Source organism: Oryctolagus cuniculus, chromosome X (assembly GCF_051225735.1).
Source record: "Oryctolagus cuniculus isolate XC-2025 breed Fujian yellow rabbit chromosome X, ASM5122573v1, whole genome shotgun sequence".
NCBI classification, from domain to species: Eukaryota; Metazoa; Chordata; class Mammalia; order Lagomorpha; family Leporidae; genus Oryctolagus; species Oryctolagus cuniculus.
In genome coordinates this window covers 47,774,646-47,796,869 of record NC_142888.1, presented here as the reverse complement: position 1 = coordinate 47,796,869, position 22,224 = coordinate 47,774,646, and the positions used below count along the sequence as shown (strand labels likewise).

Sequence of the window (22,224 nt, the reverse complement as noted above, 5' to 3'; positions counted from 1 at the left end):
ATAAGGTTTGCCATTGCAGTATGATTTTTAATAATAAAACATTGGAAGCAACACAGATATTCAATAATAGGGAACTAGTTGAGTAAATAAGAGCGTATTCAATAGTGTGGCATTACAAAAAAAAAAAAGAATGAAGGCAATCACTGTTAACATTGTAGTGATTTACAGGGTGCCTGTAAAATAAACAAGCAACAACAAAAATTCAAGATGTAAAATAGAGGGTACAGTAAGGCTGTTCTTTTTAAGAAAAAAGAGAAACGCGAATATGTAAGAATATATACATGTATTTTCTTATTTTGTCAAATATGGAGCATAATAAGATAATTAAAAAAAATACTAATGATTCCAAAAGTTAAATGTAGAGTTATCACATGACCTAGCAGTTTCACTGGTAGGTATACAGGTACACCTAAGATAAATGAAAATATGTCCACAAAAATACTTGTAAACAAATGTTCATAGCAACTTTATTCATAGTTATCTAAAAAATGAAATAACTCAAATGTCTATCAACTAATGAATGGCTAAACAAAATGTGGTATATTCATAAAATTGAATATTATTTAGCCATAAACAAAGTACTAATACATGCTACAACATGGATGGACTTTGAAAACATTATACTATGTGAAATAATCCATTTATTAAAAATACCACAAATTATATGATTCCACATGTATGACATGCCCAGAATAGGTAATTTATTGAAGCAGAAAGTAGATTAGTGACTGCTGAATGCTGGAAAGTGGGGGTGTGAGAAAGACTAGGGAGTGACTGATAATGAGATTTCTTTATGGAGTGATGAAAATTTTTGAAATTAGATAGTGGTGACAGTTACATAACTCTGTTAATATACTAAAAACCACTGAATTGTACCCTATAAAGGGGAGAATTTTATGTTATATGAAATATATCTCAAATAGTTGTAAAAGTAACCTAATGAAAATGGTTATGAATGAGATAAAGATAAGAGCCGGGTTCCTCTGAGTCTGTCTCCTTATACGGTTTTGGCTTTCAAGCAATTTTAATTTTTTTACATACCCAAAAATAAAATTAAACCCAAAGGAAAATATTATAAACACTAAAATTGAACCTTTAAAGCAAGTAAATCTAATATCTATCAATTTTATAACACAGTCACATGGAGAATGCAGTTATTTCAACTAACTTGTCAACACAGCCTCCGACTCATCATTAATGGATTATACTCCAAAAACAAGAAGGGCTGCAAAAAGTTTTCAGCATCAGGCAGTAGGTCTATTATTAGTGACAATATAATTATAATTCAGAACACACACACATTTCACAAGAAAGCAAAAATGTAAATATATTAATGATATCAAGAATCAAGATTTATGGTATAAAACAAACAGATACAGATACAAGATTGAAGATGTAAGAGGTGGGCCTTTGGTGCAGTAGTTAAATCGCCAGTTGGGGTACCCACATCCCATATCAGGGTAACTAGTTTGAGTCCCAGCTGCTCCTCTTTTGACCCAGCTTCTTGTTAATGTGCACCAGGGGAAGCAGCAGGCGATGCCTCAAGTCCTTGGGTCTCAGCCACCCATACAGGAGACCTGGGAGTTCTGGGCTACTGGTTTTGGCTTGGCTTAACCCTGGATGTTGAAGTCATTTGGGGAGTGAACCTTCAGTTAGAAGACCTCTGTCCATCTCTCTCTCTCTCTCTCTCTGTCCCTCTCTGTCTCTCTCTCTCTCTCTCTCTCTCTCTCTCTCTGTGTGTGTGTGTGTGTCAAATAAAATGGAAACAAAAAATAAGAGCTAAATATAGAAAAAATATGATGTTAGATTGAGAATGTCAATATGAACTTATGATTTAAAAACAATAACAGAAACAACAAAAAACTGTTTACTAAACCAGTCTTGAAGTTATTCCACCCAAAAAGGAATGAGAACACCTAGTGTTCAGTTCTTTGTTACAAATTACATTACCTTTTCAGCAGCACCAGGGATGCTTAGAGAAATGAATAATTCCAGATGTGGGGCAAGGAAAGTATCAAGGATAAACTGTACCATGTAGAGGAGGGAGAAATCTCTTTTACCCACTGCTTAGCTCTTATGTGGGCTTCTTGGTTGGATCTAGGAGCTCAATAAATATGAGCGGAAAAAGCATAAAAGTTTCATTGAATTTACACATACATGGGGATCTTTTTACAAGAGAGAGAAGTCTGAAGACATGACTGAAGCACGGTGCTTTTCGTACTTTTCAGATAAAGGATGATAAATTTGTGAAGGAAGAGGACAAAGGAACATCTGGACTAGGGTAATATATCTTAGGGATGTTATGAAGAGATATATGGAAGAGGATGTAGAAGCTACTGGAAGATAAGGGCTACTTCAAAGTTTGTTTATTCAGGTTCATTGCAGCCTCAATTACCAGTCTGTGTTGATCAAGGCTATTTTCCAGCCTTGGTATGTGAAGGACGTCCCTCCCCAAAGACTCTTTATGGCTTGCTGCATGTAGAAGAAGATAGGCCAAATGGCTCTTTCTGAAGTTACAGTTCCTCAAGTGATTTCAGCTTGAAATAATCAATTTACCCATTCAGCACATTTTTCAATGACATGTCCTTAACTCCTTCAACCACATGGCAAGGAAAAACTGAAACAGTAACAGGGTCAGGTTGAAAGGACGCAGAAGCCTGTTTGAAAGGGCTTGATACTGATGACATTTAGGGCAACCACGACATCAAACACGATATATAATGTACATCAAACACGATATATAATGTGTTTGTAACACACTGAATAAACAGAAAGTCATGGGAGTAGGTGGAGCAAAGAAATCTCTTTATTGCAGAAGAATGCCAGGTAATAAATGCAGGAGGAGTGATAGAATAAAAAAAAAATCACTGGTTTGTAAACTCAGTATCATTTTAGGCAGGGATAAAAACATTGGATAAAAGAGTGTCAAGGAACAGAATACTCACAATTTTATAATTGCTGTGTATTCCTTGCAGTTTGCTTATTAATTCTAAGTAGAAGAAAAGTATATCTTTACAATGAAGATATCTGGTATATGCCATTTTAAGGAATCCATAGCATTGCTAATAATGTTACAAACTAACCTTAAGAACCTCATAATTTGGTACATTAAGAAGTACAAATATAGACTATGAAATATTTTCCCCAAAAATGTTCATCTTCAATCAAATTATCCATCTTAAGCTTAATGGTATGGAAAATATAGACTATTTGATAGCCTGTAAGATAAGTGGCTTGGGCTTCTCAAGAAAGCCAATGTCCTGGGGAAATAGCTAGGGACACTGTTCTCCATTGAGAGACTAAAGAAGTATAAACAAATATAGCTCAGGAACTTTGATTGGATCTAGATTTGGAATTTTTCTGTGGGCTTCTTAGAAAATTTAAATATGGACTAGATATTTGATGGTGTGGAATTATAAATTTTCTTAGGCATGAAAATATGTTTGTTTTTTGGAGATGAACCCTAAATCCTTTAGGATTGAAACAACTTAGTCTCAAATAATTCAGAAAAATATATACACAGAGAAAGGAGGCAAATGTGGCAAACTATTAACTCTTGAATTTCGGTATAGACAGTATAAGTGTTCATAGTACTACTGTTTCCAATTTTTCCAGTTTAATGATGGCCACAACTTATAGGGAAGTACAAGTAAAAAATAAGCTTACTTCTAATCGGGAAATTTATACAGGAGAAGAAGAAAATTCATGTGGTTTAAAAATGCACATAATTACCCTGCCTGCCAACTGCTGCTTTCATAATCTATAAGATGATTGTATCTATGCTTTGTAATGTGTTCCCACTGCCAGTCTGTTTTGTAGGCTAATAGTGGCAGAAACACATTGACCTCAGCCAATTTGAGGTATGTAATTATCCTGTTATTTTTGGTTGGTGCCTCTGCTTAGTCAGAAGTGTGAAAATGCAAGGTCTACTTCCCTGATAATTGTGTTACTAGTGGAATATCGTAATAGAAGCAAGTCTTAAGACAAATTCTGCCATTAATACAGGTATTTATCAGCAAGCAGACACAAAAAGAGTCATACAATATGTTCTATAAACTCAATGAAGTCCTATCTCTCTCTCCTTTCACATGTTCTATCTTTCATGAAAAGTTCTTTTAAGGCAAATGATATCACACTCGTGACAAAATTGGAGTCAGGCAATAAAATCCTATGATCTAGTGTACAGTTGCATTTGCTTTGCAGTCTCAGACCTGGGCTATAATCACACAATTAATATAATGCATATTCTTGTTTCTCCGATTTTTCCCATGTATGTGTGTATATATGTGTATATATTTTTTTCATTTTTTTTTACCAAAATGAGTTCTTCAATCTACTTTTTTCAGTTGAATGATATCTACCTTTCTAGACTACATTAACATTCCCAGTTAACCCCCAATGTGCCCTTCAAACTAGTATCCAATATAGGAAAACACATTATATTTAATTCTTATGTCCTTTTTTTGTCTCTTTAAATTAAGATAGTCACTTTTTTATGGTACTGGCTTATTGGTGAAACACAACTAGTTCTCTTACAGAATGTTACTTACTGCTTTTGTCTGCTTTCTTCATTGTATTTTTCAGCATGTTGCTCTATTTCCTGAACTTCTTGTAATGTAGAAGCTATATCCAAAGGCTAGATGGATTCAAATGAATTAATTTTCACCTAGAATAACTCATAGGTGATATTGTCTACCTTATGTTGTTTCACACCTGAAGCATAATATTCATTGATTCACCGTATTCATTGATCCACCATACTGATGTTAAAATTGACCTTTGCTATGTTCTTCTACCCTGTTCATACAAGGTTGAAGGAATCTATACAATACTTAAAGTCAATCCATGTATCTTGAACATATCTAGGCTAAGTGATATCTATCATCTGTTATGCTAATTAACAAAGCCTTTGATGTTGACTAGATATGAAGATGGTAGGAGCTTCTAGTAGCCCCCTCTGAATTCTAATTAGTCTTTTAAAAATACTAGTTAGCCACCCCTTCAGAATGTAAGCATGTGGTCATGATAAGAATACTACAATCAAAGCTGTCATGTCCTAGAGTACACATGACAACATATATCTTCTTGTGTATGTATGTGTATGTTTATGCATAAATATACATTTTCATTTTTTACCAAAAAGAGATTATGGTGTTCTGGTGAATGTCATCATTTATAAGGGGCACTTTTCTTTTTCAAATTGTAATCTGGATTCTGGATAAATCTTAGAATCAATGGTTTCTCAAAAATCACTGTTCTCGTGTAATTATCACATCCTCTGCATGCATGAACTTGATAATAGCTGCTCATATGGTGGTTATTCCAGTTAAGTTATGTTCAATGTGTTTATTTTCTATTCCAAATATCTTCTAAAACATTGCATTATGATTTGACAATGAAATTATTTTTCTTTCTTAGTGGTACCTAAAATAATACAGTCATTGCAGTTGATGGCATTGATGAAATTCAGAACATTGCATGGAGTGTGTTAAAGTATTTAAAGTAAATTACAGAAAACACTGGTGGCAGAAGCCAAAGCTGTCTGCCCTTTCAAAGGGACACTGTGCTCAGGAAGAGGCTCTTCACTAGTGACACTGACTCTCTCTTCCTTTCATTGTCTTTTCCTTTTTAAAAAGATTTACTTTTTATTTATTCATTTGAAATGCGGAGTAAGAGAGATTGGGAGAGAGAGAGAGATTGGGGGAGAGAGAGAAAGAGAGGGGCAGAGAGAATGAGAGAATGAGAACCTTCCATTTCGATTCAGTCCTGAGATAGCTGCTATGACTGGGGCTGGGCCAGACCGAAGCCAGGAGCCAGGAACTCCATCTGGGTCTCCCACATGGGTAGCAGGAGCCCGAGGACTTGTGCCATCTTCCTTTACCTTTCCAAGGTCATTATCAGGGATTAGAAGCAGAGCAGCCAGAACTCAAACTGGTACTTCAATATGGGATGCCAATATTGTGAGCAATAGCTTCGAACCTGTTGCACCAAAATGCCAATATATTTATTGTCTTCCTTTTGATGAACTTTTTATTATGTAAGATTTCAAGTGCATATCTTCAAAAATACAGGAAACAGTATAAGGAACTTTTGTGTGCCCATCATCCAACTTCAACAAGTAAGAGCATGTGATTAATCTTGTTTCATCTATATTCCCATTAATTTCTCCAAGACTTATTATTTTACCCACAAATATTTCAATATATATATTGAAAAGATGAGAATTCTTTGTAAACATAAATAAAATAAAATCACATTTAAAAGGAAATTATAATTATTTATTATGTAATACTCTGTTCAAATTTCTAGTGATCTAAATATATTACAATTTTCCTCTGAATTTGGGTCCAGAATTCATCTACTCATAGAAATCTATTGTAATTTTTTAAAAAAAGATTTATTTATTTGAAAGTCAGAGTTACAAAGAGAGAGGGAGAGACAAAGAGAGTAAGGTCTTCCATTCACTGGTTTATTCCCAAGATAGTCTCAATGGCCAGGACTGGGCCAGGCTGAAACCAGGAAACAGGAGCTTTATTCAGGTCTCCCACATAGGTGGCAGAGACCCAAACACTTTGACTGTTTTGTGCTGCTTTCCCTGGCCATTATTAGGGAGCTGGATCAGAAGTAGAGCAGCCAGGACACAAACTGGCATCCATATGGGATACTGGTGTCATAGGGGTAGCTTAACTCCTTGTGCCAAAACACTAGCCTTTGAATATTTTTTAAGCCTCTTTTAATCTCTAGCAGAGGTCAGCAAATATTTCCATAAAGTATCAATATTATATATTTTATGCTTTGTGGACTCCATGGCCTCTATCACATCTACTCAATCTTATGCTAGCACAAAAGCTACCATAAAATGTGTAAATGAATGACAAATGTGTGTCTCAGTAAAGATTTATTTACAAAAAAACACAGCTCTTTGGCTGTATTTGGTCCAAGTGCCATAGTTTGGTGACTGCTGATGCTTAGCAATGCTTCTTAAATTTTGGCATATGTCAGAATCACATGCAGATCCAATACACCTGAGAGACCTAGGCTTGGAAAAGTATAGTATATGGCCTCTGTATTTCTACTGTGTTCCCAATATATGTATTTCCCCTTCACCTATTTCTTTTTTTCTTAGAGTTTTTCATGAAAGAAAACAAGTCATCTGTCATTTCAAGTTTACCACAGACGGCTCTCTCTAGTGGTTTGCTCTGGTTCCAGTTCTTTTGAGGGTTTGTGTGTGTGCATGTGTATGTATGTATAGAGTGGGGAGGGCATGCATCATCACTTACTGATGATTTTGCATTCTTTTGATGAAAGACAAGTAATGGATCATTGTCTTTCTTTTCCTGTTATTTGTAAGAGCAGAACTTCAATTCATTAAATTACCTAATAACCTTCACATTTTACAGATGAGGGAACAGATACCTAGGGATGGAGAAGGGTAGGCCCAAAATCTACACTGGAAATTAATAATGGAACCAGGAATATCATTGGAGGTGGTTTCCTTATTCAGTATTCAGAGTGCATAGAATTCTTAGGATCACTGGACCCTAAAGCTGTGAGGAGATCTTACAGTTCATTTAAAACAGCAGGCCATCATTCTACTAGGTGTCCTTCTCAACCAGAGGTCTCAGAGTGCCACCCTGTGGATCAGACCCAGACCACAATTATGTTTTACATGTTCTGCACTATTTAGCCAAAAAAAAAAAAAAAAAAAGATTTGGCTCCAGATTTTTAAAACTCCAAATGGTTCACTTCCAAGGCTAGGTTTCAGGAAATGAGATGATCTGGCTCTGCTAGACCTGCCTGCCCATGCAACAGTAATCAGCTGGAGTTGAGTAGTGGTTGCTCCTTCAGAGCAGATATAATGGAAGGTTTAGATCAGAGATGATCTAGGAGTTCCCCTTTCTTGAGAAACTAGAACTCTCGTGATGGTATATTTCCAAGGGTTTGGGAAAATCGTAATCTGGAAAATGTCTTCTTTTCTAAATAGGGTGAACACTTCTAACTAGGTCCATTTCCCTCATCTGTTTTACCTGCCTTGCCCTTCTTAGCGTTTTAATTTATGACCTGTAGTCTAATTATGTTCTCCTGCACTGGAGAACCTCCCTGATATACCTACTCCTTTGTTTTAAATTTTGATGTTGAAGAAGTAAGTAGCCATTTCCTCTAGTACTGTGTGATTCACTGTTCATCATACCCTTGTTTTTGGTTTTATCCATCTTGTTAACCCACAGTTTGGGGTGTGATTTAATCTTATTGGCTTTTAAAAAGTGTAATTGAATTGCCAGATACAGAGAAATATAACCCAAAGGAGAGAGGTCACCTTCTAAGTCTCCTTAGAAGGCCAAGAAGGTAGAGTATCCTAAATGGAACACCAGGAAACTTCTTGAGAGAACTAGAAAGGTGGCTTTAGCTTGAAAGGGCACCTGTAGGGACCAGCATTGTGGCTTAGCTGGTGAAACTGCCGCCTGCAGTGCCGGCATCCAATACCCATTCCTGTCCCCCACTGCTCCACTTCTGATTAGCTCTCTGCTATGGCCTGGGAAAGCAGGGGAAGATGGCCCAAGGCCATGGACCCCTGCACCCACGTGGGAGACCTGGATGAAGCTCCTGGCTCCTGACTTCAGCCTGGGTCAGCCCTGGCCATTGCAGCCATCTGAGGGGGTGAACTAGCAAGCGGACAATCTCTCGGTCTCTCCTTTTTCTCTCTCTGTCACTCTGACTTTCAAATAGATAATTTTTTTAAGAAAATGGCACCTATAGGAGTTTTGAACTAGATAAGCTGGCAGTATGGTAAAATGAGACGACTTAAGACTTGGAGATCGGCCCGGCGCCGTGGCTCAATAGGCTAATCCTCCACCTTGCGGCGCCGGCACACCGGGTTCTAGTCCCGGTCGGGGCGCCAGATTCTGTCCTGGTTGCCCCTCTTCCAGGCCAGCTCTCTGCCATGGCCAGGGAGTGCAGTGGAGGATGGCCCAGGTGCTTGGGCCCTGCACCCCATGGGAGACCAGGAAAAGCACCTGGATCCTGGCTCCTGCCATCGGATCAGCGCGGTGCGCCGGCTGCAGCGGCGGCCATTGGAGGGTGAACCAACGGCAAAGGAAGACCTTTCTCTCTCTCTCTCTCTCTCTCTCTCTCTCTGTCCACTCTGCCTGTCAAAAAAAAAAAAAAAAGACTTGGAGATCAGCAAATGCATGTTTGAATCCCTGCCTTGCCATGTGTTCACAAATTCTGTGACCTTGCTAAGTGCTTTACCCTTGGTGAACCTAGGCTTCAAAGCTAAAATACTCTGCCTTTTGGAGTTGAGATGGTTCAGTGAGCTTCTGGAACACGGAGCAAACATCAGCTCCCTTCGAAGTTCACAAAAGGAGATAAGCGAGTGTCCCAGCTTTGACGTTAGTGGTTTAGCCTTCCTGGATCACTTGGTGGCAGCATGGAGATACTTTTCTATTTTAATATCCAGAAAAAAAAAGTCTCACTAAAGAATAAAGGTTAATTGCAGAGGTATTTAAATTGTTGAAAGGGATTCATCACCAGTCTAGCAATATCAAAGGCCCTGAATGGTTGCTGCTCATTACCATCTGAATGGCACCCAGCCTTTGTCAAGAGCTTAACAGATTTCATTAAGATTTGTCTGAGGATTCTGCCCCCTCAATTACCCACTTAGTGTCAAGAACCTGCCTATTGATGGGTCAGTCTTTTAAAGGCCTTTGCCTGGGCTGGTTTGGAAAATTAGTGTTTTGGGTTGGCAGCTGGGCTGCCCTATCTTCTCGTCTCCCTACCCCCACAGCCAAAATGACTACAGCGCTGCATGCCTTTCACTTGGCTGCCTCCAGTACTATTTAAAAGAGCACTGGGAGAGCTCAGTTCCTTTAAAAATAATTAGTTAGTACCTGCTGTGTGCTGGGAACACACTTGGAAGTCCTTTGCTGCCCTATAGGAGAGGCACGTAAATAAACAGAAAATTGCACCATCCTTTGCTTGCCAATGATGTCAGTCAGTAAAGGAGATGGCACCTAATGTGAATCTTAAAAGATAGATAGGTATTCTTTAGATGTAGGGGAAATAGTACTTCTACATAGAGGGATTCACTTGAGCAAAGACATGGATGGAAGTATGAAACCTCATGGCATAGCCAGAAAACTCTAAGTATTTTATTATTACAAAAGTGTTGAAGGCTGGCAGTGATATCAGAACTTTGCCCCTTAAAATATGTATCCCCAAAAGTCCCATCTGGCGTGCCACATATGTTATCAGAATTTGGGGTGCCATACGATATCATCATATCTTATTAATAAGTTCCCAATATTAATAAGCCTGTGTGGGTTCTTGCCTAATATTCAGAGAATTCTGAATACTGGCATAAATGAACGAGGCAGCATGGTACATTTTAAGCTTTTATTCAGTGCGAAAGATGCATAGGAGAGTGAGAGCTTTATCTATAGGAGAGAAGTAGATCTGGGTTTATATACCAGGAACCAGCCACGTGGAAGAGCAGCTAAGCTAGGAAGCATAGGGTGGGTTGGCCCGAGTGTGGAAGATGCATAGAAGAGTGAGGGCTTTATCTATAGGAGAGAGGTAAATCTGGGTTCATACCGAGTTCGAGGAACCAGCCGTGTGGAAAAGCATCCAGGCCAGGAGGGGTGGGGGACCCAAGACCACTCGCCCTGAAGGTTCAGGGCTACCAGCCCCCTACTGGTAAGAGGCCAGGGAAAGGAAAGAGGGCTGAACACACCCTGTCCCAGGCTTTTAATCCGCTTTCAAAGGGGAGTGGTTAATTAACCTGATTGGCTGCTGGGCACTCAGGTGTGGCCAGGTAGGGGCATGAGGTCAGAGGCGTGGTGAAGGCGTGGTCTTCCAGCTCACAAACCTAATCAATTTTAACCTGTATGCCTGTCTACTTCAGGAGTGCCTAGAATGGAGACTCCCAGAGAGGTAATAATAGCAGCAGCTACTTTCCAGGGTGCCAGGTACCATGCCAAAGCAGTTTACCTCGATTTATTCAACACATCTCTGAAGTGGGTACCATTTTGGCAAGTAGAATAAGTGAAACCCAGAGAGGACACAATGAACACTCCCTGTTGTACAGTTGGTGTGAGTGGCAGTGCTAGAAATCAAATCCATGTCAGTGTTAGAGCCTAGCTGTGTATAGGGACTAGAAATAGGGTCAAGTGAAGAACAGCTTTAACTGCCACATTAAAAAGAATTGTGCCTGTCTTATCATTCTTAGGAAGCTGCTGCGGGGAATTTCAGCAAGGAGAGTGACTGGGAATCGGGAAATTTGGGATTAGAGGACCAGTTGTATAGTTAGTGGCTGGTGACTCCAGGCAAATCCCAGTCCTACTTTGGGACTTTTTTTTCCATCTCTAAAGTGAACAAAATGATAAGAATCCCTTTCAGCTCTTGAAGTTTTCACTTCTGTTAACTAGGGGTGGTGGAAGGAATTAGATTCCTGACTAAAGATGGGTAGACACTCTTTATGTGCTTTGCTGTTCTTTGTACATGCTCCTGTGTTCCTCTTGCCTTGAATACCCTCTGGCTTCCTTCCTGCCTCTCCAAATGCTTTGGCTGTAGTCTCTCATGTCTCTCATGTCCCACCTCCTTCAGTGCTGCTGGTTAAGTTAGCTGTATCTCACTTTGGCTCCTAATTATATACCATGGTGTTCATTGTGAGTTGTTTCCTTTTTAGTCCTTTTCTTATACATACTTCGGGCCTCTCCTTTGGTCCAAGGGGGTACATCTTATTTGGAGTACATCTTAATAACCATTTTCTTTCTCTTCTGGCAGTGTGTGTGAGCACAGCAAAGAGAATCTTATGACCCCCTCCAACATGGGAGTGATCTTTGGGCCCACCCTGATGAGAGCTCAGGAGGACACTGTGGCTGCCATGATGAACATCAAGTTCCAGAATATTGTTGTAGAAATTCTAATCGAGCACTTTGGAAAGGTATGTGTTTCCTATCCTCACTACCACCCCAGCAAACATGTTACCGAACCCTAGCCACTTTTACGTTTGTGTTTTCCCTTTGTCTCAACCTGACAATGAAAGGAAATCCTGTTCTGACAGAATGACATTTAATGGTAATTCTGGTCCTGGGAAGCTTACTCATTCAGAAAATATTGCTTGAATATGTTACTTTTTCATTTGTACACACCATGCTTGAGGCTACAGGTATTGAAAAAGTCACTTCTGGGGCCAGCACTGTGGTGTAGTGGGTATGGCCATTGCCTGCGCTGCCTGCATCCCATATGGGCACCACATCAGGTCCCAGCTACTGCACTCTGATATGGCCTGGGAAAGCAGTAGAAGATGGCCCAAGTCTTTGGGCCCCTGTATCCGTGTGGGAGACCTGGAGGAAGCTCCTGGCTCCTGCCTTTGGATTGGCCTGGCTGTGGCCATTGTGGCCATTTGAAGAATGAATCAGTGGATGGAAAACTTCTTTTTCTATCTTTGCCTCTCCCTCTCTCTGCCTTTCAAATAAATAAATCTTAAAAAAAAAGAAATAAAAAGAAAAAATCACTTCTCTGAGCCTTTAAGGAGTTAGTATTATAGTATGGAGACAAATATATAAACAGAGGAAAATGTTAGGCATAGAAGTAGTATGTGTACAATGTAACTATAAGGAAGAAGAGATGTGTCTTCTCACCTATTGTGGGGGCTCATGGCTCAGACCTCTAAGAGGCAGATTAACAAGAGCAAAAGAACACAAATTTATTTAATAAGTTTTACATGACACAGGAGCCCTTAGAAATGCGGAACCAGAGAAACAAGTAAGCTTATGTATTTTTAATACCAAGTTTAACGAAAAAGTAGATGATTGTAAAGAAATAAGATTAGAGGACAAAGGGGCATAATCAGGTAGCTGACTGGGGAGAGCTTAGGAAATGCTGTTTGTTCAGATTCTTCTTGATGTTTCTGCATCTTGCACAGTAAGTTTCTTCCTTTCCTCATGGCTATCTTTGGAATGAGGAAATTATAAGAGCAAAATCCCTGAGTGCTTTAGGGTAAAGATGAAGTAGATTCAATGATGTAATGGCGAGGGAAAGCAATGTAGATCTATAGTGGGGCTTTAATGTCCATTGGAAGGATTTTTGGCTTTGCGCTAAGATGGAGGGGTATGATATGATTTTTTTTTTGACAGGATTATTCTGGCTTCTGTGTGAAGAATAACTGTAGAGGGGAAAAGTTGAAGCAAAGTGACCAGTCAGCTATCTTAACATAATCAAGACATGGGCTTACATTGGCTGTAGGCAGTAACAGTAGAGATGGTCAGTAGTGGGTACATTTAGAATGTTTTGAAGGTAGATTCCCTATGCTTTGCTGGCAAATCTTATGTGGGAGGAGAAGGGAAATCATGGATAACTCTAAAGTTTTTTTTTTTTTTTATCAGAGCAATTAGAAGGATAAAGTAGTCCTTTATTGAGATGGATAAGGCTGGGGGAGGAACAGGTTTGAAAGACAGTATCAGGGTTCAGTTTGGGACATGTTAAGTTAGATGAGCCTATGGAACATGTGAGGTCAGAGAAGAGAACAGGACTAGAGAAATAGAGTTGGCCTTCAATAGCATAGATGTGGTGGTTAAATCTATGTGACTGAATGTTTTTGCTTAGGGAATACTTGTAGCAAAAGAGTAAATGTTACAACAAGCATTGAATTCTCAGTGATGTCAGTGTGAGAAGGACCAATAGAAGAAATAAACAGATTGAGAAAGAATGATCAGTGACAGGCAGCTAGATAGGGAAGCCATAGATTCTTGGGAAAGACACAGTTTTAGAAAGGAAGGAGTAGACAGTAGTTTTGATGTTCCAAAATACCTCATATAGGGAAATATGGAAAATATATAGTGTTTTAAATGTATTTAATTTTTAAAATTAAAAGCAGTACATGCACATGGTAGAAGTTTCAAAAGTTTAGAATAAAGTATAGTCTTCCATTTAACTGTGCCCAACCCTTAGTTCTAATCTTCACTTCAATAGCTTTTTGTTTATCATATCAGAGGAGAAAGCAGTCATATATCCATATAGTTATTGTTACATTTACTAGATTTTATTAATACATACTTTTATTAAATTTTGTATGTAAAGAAGAGAAGTGGAAACTTGATATTTAATAAAAGCAACATCTCAGATAATTGGGGAACAAAAACAGACTTTTTTTTTAAAAAAAGATTTTATTTATTTATTTGAGAGGCAGAGTTACAGACAGAGAGAAGGAGACAGAGACATCTTCCATCTGCTGGTTCACTCCTCAAATGGCTACAAAGGCCAGAGCTGGGCTGATCCGAAGCCAGGAGTCAGGAGCATCTTCCAGATCTCCCACGTGAGTGCAGGGGCCCAAGCACTTGGGCCATCCTTTGCTGCTTGCCCAGGCCATTAGCAAGGAGCTGGATTGGAAGTAGAGCAGCTGGGACATGAACTGGAGCCCACATGGGATGCTGGTGCTACAGGCAGAGGCTTAACCTACTACACCACAGCGCTAGCTCCAAAAGTAGAGTTTTATAGGATTCTGGGACAATTGATTAGCTATTTGGACAAAGATAAAATTAAGTCACTACTTAATGGATATATGGAGTTTCCTTTTTCAGTGATAAAAAAGTTCTAGAATGAGATGGTATTGATGGTTAAACAAAACTGTGAATATGCTAAATGCATCTAAATTTTACACTTTAAAATGGATAACATGGTAAATTTTATGTCTATTTTACATTACAAAGTGCTATTACATTACAAAGTGATATTGTTTACAATTGCAAAATACTTGAAGCAACCTAAATGCCCATGCATAGGAGAATGGTTTAACCAATCATGATACATTCACACAATGGTATATGATGCTGCTTTTAAAAAAAATGAGGAAAACATACTTGCTTCCAGAAAGCTAGAATAGAGATACTTTTCCTTATTATTCCATAGAAGGCAGCTGAAAACCCTTGACAGTATATATAAAAGAAATACACAAGGCTCTGAAATATAGAAACAAGGCAGCGGATTAACTAGGGATCTTGGGACCTGAGGAACCACGGCTGTGAGTCATCTGAGTTTCATTTTCGGTTTTGTAGACATCAACATATATCAGACTGGGTTTTTTTTTTTTTTTTGACAGGCAGAGTGGACAGTGAGAGAGAGAGACAGAGAGAAAGGTCTTCCTTTGCCGTTGGTTCACCCTCCAATGGCCGCAGCCAGTGGCAGGAGCCAGGTGCTTCTCCTGGTCTCCCATGGGGTGCAGGGCCCAAGCACCTGGGCCATCCTCCACTGCCCTCCCTGGCCACAGCAGAGAGCTGGCCTGGAAGAGGGGCAACCGGGACAGAATCCGGCGCCCCGACCGGGACTAGAACCCGGTGTGCTGGTGCTGCAAGGTGGAGGATTAGCCTAGTGAGCCATGGCACCAGCCCTCAGACTGGTTTTGTAGACATCAACACCACAGTGATTGCAGATAAAACAATATATGTCCCTATAAGTGGCTGCTCTTTATACAGAACCTGGAAAGGGAAAATGGAACACAGAAAACTTAGATAGCCTTTCTATTCCAGCCAGACTCCACCGGAAAATAGTGTGGCCCACCCCATGCCTGTGTTAGCCAAAGCCAAGGAAAGAGCCCAGACTTTTACCTTTAATAGTGTATATTGAGGTGCCAGAACCTTCTGCTGAGGTGTTTTAAGAGAAGGCAAAGTGGGAAGCTGAACTTTTGTCCCAACCTGGCCATAGTGACACACTATTTCCTAATCCCCGTGGTATCTGTGAAGATCAAATGCGGTGCCTGGGCTCAGATGCCCATTTAGCACTGGAGCAGTGCCAGACCAGGCCTGAACTTCCACCACCACTACAGTGTAAAGTGAAGGCCATGTGGGGAACAGTTCTGAGATACTTTTCCCCCTCCAGACAGAGTGGTGCCAGCAGGGACCTATCAGTGAACCTGAACTTGCATTCCTGCCTAGCCTTTTTCGCTCCATGTTCATGTCAGTGGTGGCCACGTGAGAAATGTAGACTTGTACTCCATCCTGGCAGGAATGAGGCAGTGCTCCTTCCCTGTGGAAGTAATGTCAGAGGAGACCTACCATAACAACATCTAATTGAGAGCTGGGCCCTCACAAAACCCCAAATGTATAGCCCTTGGTGGCAAATCATACCAAGAGCCAGAAAAAAATTCAACATAAAGATGAAAAGGCCTTCAACACACATCAATACTAAGATAACACAGATGTTAATTATCTGACAAGAATTTTAAACCAGCCATCATAAAAATGCTTTAATGAGCAATTAGGAATATATTTGAGACAAATGACAAAATAGAGAATCTTAGCAAAGTAATAGAAGATATAAAAAGCCAAATGGAGGGGCCAGCGTTGCAACACAGCAGGTAAAGCCTACAGTGCCAGCGTCCCATATGGGTACTAGTTAGAGTCCCGGATGCTCCACTTCCTATCCAGCTCCCTGCTAATGGCCTGAGAAAGCAGTGGAAGATGGTCTAAGTGCTTGGGCCCTTTCTACCCATTTGGGAGACCCAGAAAAAGCTCCTGGCTTTGGCCTGACTCAGCTTTGGCCATTACGGCCATCTGGGGAGTGAACCAGCAGATGGAAGACCTCTCTCTTTCTCTGTCTTTCCCTCTCTCTTTAACTCTGATTTTCAAATAAATTAATTAATTAAAAAACAGGTGGAAATGATAGAACTGGAAGACGATGTTAAGTTTAAGTCAATGTATGGGCTCAGCAACAAAATGGAGATAACAGAGGAAAGAATAACTGAACTTAAAGTTGGAATAGAAATTATGCAATTCAAAGAGCAGAAAGTTAAGAGAATTTGTTGCTAGCCGAATTCCCCTAATAGAATGGCTTAAGGAAGTTTTCTAAACGATCGGGATACAATAAGAGAAGGAATTTTGGAATATCAAGAAGGAATAAAGAACTGCAAAAAGGACAAAATTATAGATAAATTGAATGGACTTTCCTTGTCCTATTTGAGTTTTCTAAGTTATGGTGGATGACCAAGGCAGAAATTATATGATGTGGTTCTCCATGTACGTAAAGAATATATTTTTAGACAAATGCATTATAAAAGAAGAGAGGGTAAAGAATATCAAAGATCTAAGATTTGTTCATTTTGCCCAAATAAGTAAAATGTCGACAATAGTAGTCTGTGATAAGATATATATTTATAATGTACTGCCAAAAGCAATTACTGAAAAATCCATACAAAGAGATTTATTCAAAAATAGTATAGATATATCAAAATGGGATTCTAAAAAATGTTCATGAAGACAAAATAATCCTAAAATTTGTGTACCAAACCACAAAACTTCAAAAATAAGTCAAGTAAAATATGTAGAGTTGTATGGAGAAATAGAAACGTCCATAGTAATACTTGGAGATTTCAATACTCCTCTCTCAACGAGTGAGAAAAAGGAAGTTGGTAGAAAAATCAGTGATGACTTAGAAGAATTACAGAGCATTGTCAACCAACAGAATCTAAAAGACATGTGTAGAACACTCCATCCAACAACACCAGATTATATGTTTTCAATTGCCAGTGGAACACATACCATTTCCTGTACCATAAACCAAACCTTAAAATATTTAAAATAATTGAACTCATACAGGGAATTTGTTGTGATCATAGTGGAATCAAACTAGGAATCACTAGCAGAAGGGGAATATGAAAATCTTCAAATACTTGAATACTAAAATACACTTCTGAATAAGCATGGGGAAAATGGAAATTTCAAGAAAAATAAAATATTATGTTGAGCTAAATGACAATGACTATAAGATTTCAAACTTTATGGATATAGCTAAAGCATTGCTGAGAATGAAGTTTATAGGATTGAATGTTTACATTAGAAAACAGGAACTCTGAAGTCCGTATTCTAAAATCACTCTTCAAGAGCTTAGAAAAAGAAAAACAAAATAAATCCAAAGCATGCAGAAAGGGGGAAATGAATCATAAGGATAAATAATAAAAATAAAATCTGAAATTCTTCAAATTGAAACTAGAAAAACAATAGAAAAATTTTAAGTGCTGGTTCCAAAGAACCAATATCCAACGGTCAATAAAATGGATAAAGCTGTAGAAACACTGAAAATGAAAAAACAGAGAAGCCACAAATTACCAGTATAAGGAGTGAAATGCAAGTTGTCATAACCAACTCTGTGGACATTAAAAGGATAATAAGAGAATAATATGAACAACTTCATGCAAATAAGTTTGACAACTTAGATGAAATGGACCAATCTCTTAAAAAGTGTAAACTGGGATGGGCATTTGGTTTAGTGGTTAAGATGCCACTTAAGATACTCACATTCCATATTGGAGTATCTGGGTTTGCTTCCTTAGCTCCACTCCTGATTCCAGCTTCCCAACAATGCAGAGCCTGGGAGGCAGCAGGTCATGGCTCAAGTAGCTGGGTCCCTGCCACCCATGTAAGAGACCTGGATTAAGATTCTGGCTCATAGCCCCCAGCCTAGGTTGTTGCGTGCATTTGGGGGGCTAACTGGCAGATGGAACCTCTTTGTGTCTTTCTGTTGGTCTTTGTTTTTCTGTCTCTTAAATGAAAAAGGAATAAAAGTGCAAACTACCAAAACTTACCCAATATGAAATCAATCACATGAGTAGCCCTGTAACTATTAAGGATTTATAATTCATAATTAATTAGCATCTGGAATAGAAATCCTCAGGCCTAGATGGTTTTACTGGGGAATCCTACCAAATGTTTAAAGAAAAGGTAACACTGATTTTATACAATCTTTTGCTGAAAATAGAATATTAGGAAACACTTCTTGACTCATTGTTTATAAACAGCATATATCTGATATAAAAAACAGGAAAAGACCACAAAAAACAAAACTACAAATCCATATCCCTCAATCATATAGATGCAAAAATCCTTAACAAAATATTAGCAGATAGAATTCAATAATATTAAAAAAATACACCATGACCACATGGGATTTATTCTAGTAATGCAAGTTGGTTAAATGTTTGAAAAGTAACCAATGTAATCTGCTGTGTTTACTGACTGAAAAAGCAAAATCACATGAAAATATCAATTTATGCAGAACCACATTTGCAAAAAAACCAACAACCAATATTCATGATTTTTTAAAAAAATTCTCAGCAAACTAGGAATAGAAAGAATGACTTTAATTATTTTTTAAATCCACAAATACTCCTATAGCTCATATGTTACCCAATAGTGAAATACTGAATGTTTCCCTTTAAGACTGAGAACAAGGATACTTGTTTTCAACAATGTTATTAAAAATTATATTGTAATAGAATTTCTACATAGTACAATTAAACAACAAAAGAAAATAAAACATGTACAGAGTGGAAAGAAAGAAATATAACTTTCCCTACTTGCAGGTGACATGGTCGCTACCTGGAAAATCCCAGTGTATATATAAAAAAATCACAAAACTCTTAGAAAAAATAAGTAAGATTACAGCACACAAGATCAACATGTAAAAATCAATTGTATTTCTGTATACTTGCAGTGAACATGTAGAAACAAATTTAAAAATACAGTGGCATTTTACAGTCATTCAAAACAAATGAAATGCTCAGGGGTAAATCTTACAAAATATTTGTAGGACTTACATGCTGAAAACTACAGAATGATGATGAAAGAAATCAATGATAATATAGGTAAATTGAAGGACATACTATTCTCATAGAATGGAGTATTCAACATAGTAATGATGTCAAATTAATAAATTTAAGAAAATTGGCATCAACATCTCGGCAAGATTTTTTTAGATAGAAGCAAAATTATACTAAAATATATGGAAATACAAAGCAAGTACAAGATCTAACACAGTTTTGAGAAATAATAATACAGGAGGTAAATATTAATGTTCATGCTTGCTATATCACTTCATTAATCCAGATAATATGCAGTTGGCAGAAGAATAGACATATAGAACAATGGATCTGAATAGAGAATCCACAAATAGCTCCACAAGGTATGGGCAAATTATTTTTCAAAAAGATGCAAATGCATATTTAACAAATGGTGATGAGACAATTGCATATCTGTAGGGAAAAAATGAACTTCAACCTAGACCTCACAGATTATATAAAAATTCAGTCAAAATTAATTATACCCCTAAATGTAAGACATGAAACTATTAAATGTTTAGAAAATAACAAAGGGGAAAATCTTCAGGACGTAGGGCTTAGTGAAGAGTTCTTATACATGATACCAATGTATTAAAGGGAAAAATCAATAAATTGGACTTCATTAAATATTAAAATTTTGTTCTGTGAATGACGCTATTAATTGCAAGCCATATATTTGACAAAAGAATTTCTATCTAGAATAAAGAACTCTCAACCCCATAGAGAAGAAAAAATTCAAACAATAGAATTAAAAAGTGATGAAAAGACACAAACAGGATAAATATGGATGACAAATAAGTACCTGAAGAGGTATTCAAGATCACTAATAATTAGGAAAATAAAAATTATGACCATGAAGGGATGTCACTATACACCCATTAGAACAGTTAAGATCAGAAATATTTACAATACCAAATGCTGACCTGGGTACACAGAAACTGGATCTCTTATACACTTCTCTTGGGAATATGGGGAAGTTTCCTTACTCTAAACATATACTTAAAAGTTTCTCTTGGTATTAATATAAAGGGAACAGATTTCATGTAGTTTATAAATACAATACTAAGAATATAGCAATACTTCCCTCCACCCTCCCTCCTTCCTTTCTTTTTAAAAGTTTCTGAAGAAACTAAATATATACCTCCTAAAGGGCCTATCACTTATACTTGTGGGGCTTTATCTCAGAGAAATGAAAACTTATGTCCACACAAAACTTCTACAGGACTATTAATTAATCAGTAAAGCTCTTATTATGTGCCAAACAGTGGTTGAAGCATTTTATACATATTAGTACATTTCCATGTCATTTCACATAAGAAAACAAGGCACAGAGAAATTCAGTACCTTGTCCAGGGGCACAGAATATAAATACTGGAGCTTGAATTTGAAGGCAGGCAGTTCAAATGTGCACTATACCATGTCAAAATCTTTGTTGTGTTCCTGTAAACAGGTACATGAAGCAAGTGGAGGTGATAGCCATTAGGGATAAGTTGATAAGAAGGCCAAGGAGTTCTGAGGCAAGAGTTGCTGAAGGGTTATTCACATAGTGAAACTTTGTATTAGGAAATATTCTTGTAATCCTAACATTTAATGATCCAATCATGGGTTTTGAGTGCTTGGCTAAGTAATTTGGTCTTTATCCTGAAGGCAGTATTCATCATGGAAGCTCTTGAGTATATCATGTTTCATTGCATTTTAAATACTGTCATGCATTTATAAGTGGATAACAGTGGCATCAGCATGGTTAGTCTCTCATCACTAGACTAACAAAATCAGAGTGATTTTTTATTTTAAATTTTTATTTTTTTTATTTATTTGAGAAGGAGTGAGAAAGAGAGTGAGAAGGAGATGGGGTGAAGGGTGGGCGCTCCTCTATTTACTCCCCAAATGCCCACAACCACCTGGACTGCAGCAGGCTGAAGCCTCGTTCTGAGAATTCACTCCAGGTCTCCCATTTGTGTGGCAGGAATCTAATTATTTGAATCATTAACACTGTCTCCCAGCGCTTGTGTCAGCCAGAAAATGGAGTTAAGAACTGGAGCCAGAACTGGGCATTTGCCACAGGTGTCTTAATTGTTAGGTTAAAGCCCACCTGGACTGTCTGTTTTTTTTTTTTTTTAATTTATACAATTTTTAAGGCAAAATGCAAATTTCAGTTTTACCAGAAAATCTATCTTTTCACAAACGACCTCAATCCCAGTCCATTTCATAAAAGTGTGATTTTGCTAAGATGCTAAAAGTTTATTATTTGGCATAATTTGAAGAGCAGTTAAAGTACCCGTTATCTGTTATCCCCAATATCCAATAGGATATCATTTCTGTTAAGCAGTGGTCAGCTGTTAAGTGAAATTGCCACATGCTTGTAACCTGTAAATATGTATTAAGTGATTGAATTTCTGACCTTTATGTGATACCATAATGTATTCTGACCATGTGTTCCAAACAAAAACATGGTAACCAAGGATCCCTTCTAATTTAGGAATTTATTTCATATGAAGCATCTTATGTAGTGATATAAAATGAAGTCTTGGTTTATTATACATTTATCAAATTGCTGTTTTGAAAAACAGACCGAAAGGATGTGTGGATGAGATTGTTCCAGAAATTCTGGACCTTAT

General features: G+C 37.9%; 1 protein-coding gene across 3 annotated transcripts in view; it reads left to right on the top strand.

Annotated features, from left to right (window-relative positions):
- OPHN1 (oligophrenin 1) overlaps nucleotides 1–22,224 on the top strand; it is a 360,994-nt gene that overhangs the window by 295,465 nt on the left and 43,305 nt on the right. For all 3 annotated transcript variants that reach the window (XM_051827157.3, XM_089324107.1, XM_089324108.1), the window contains one exon: nucleotides 11,782–11,941. In XM_051827157.3, the coding sequence (XP_051683117.3) occupies nucleotides 11,782–11,941 (160 nt within the window). The remainder of the gene's footprint in view (nucleotides 1–11,781; nucleotides 11,942–22,224) is intronic.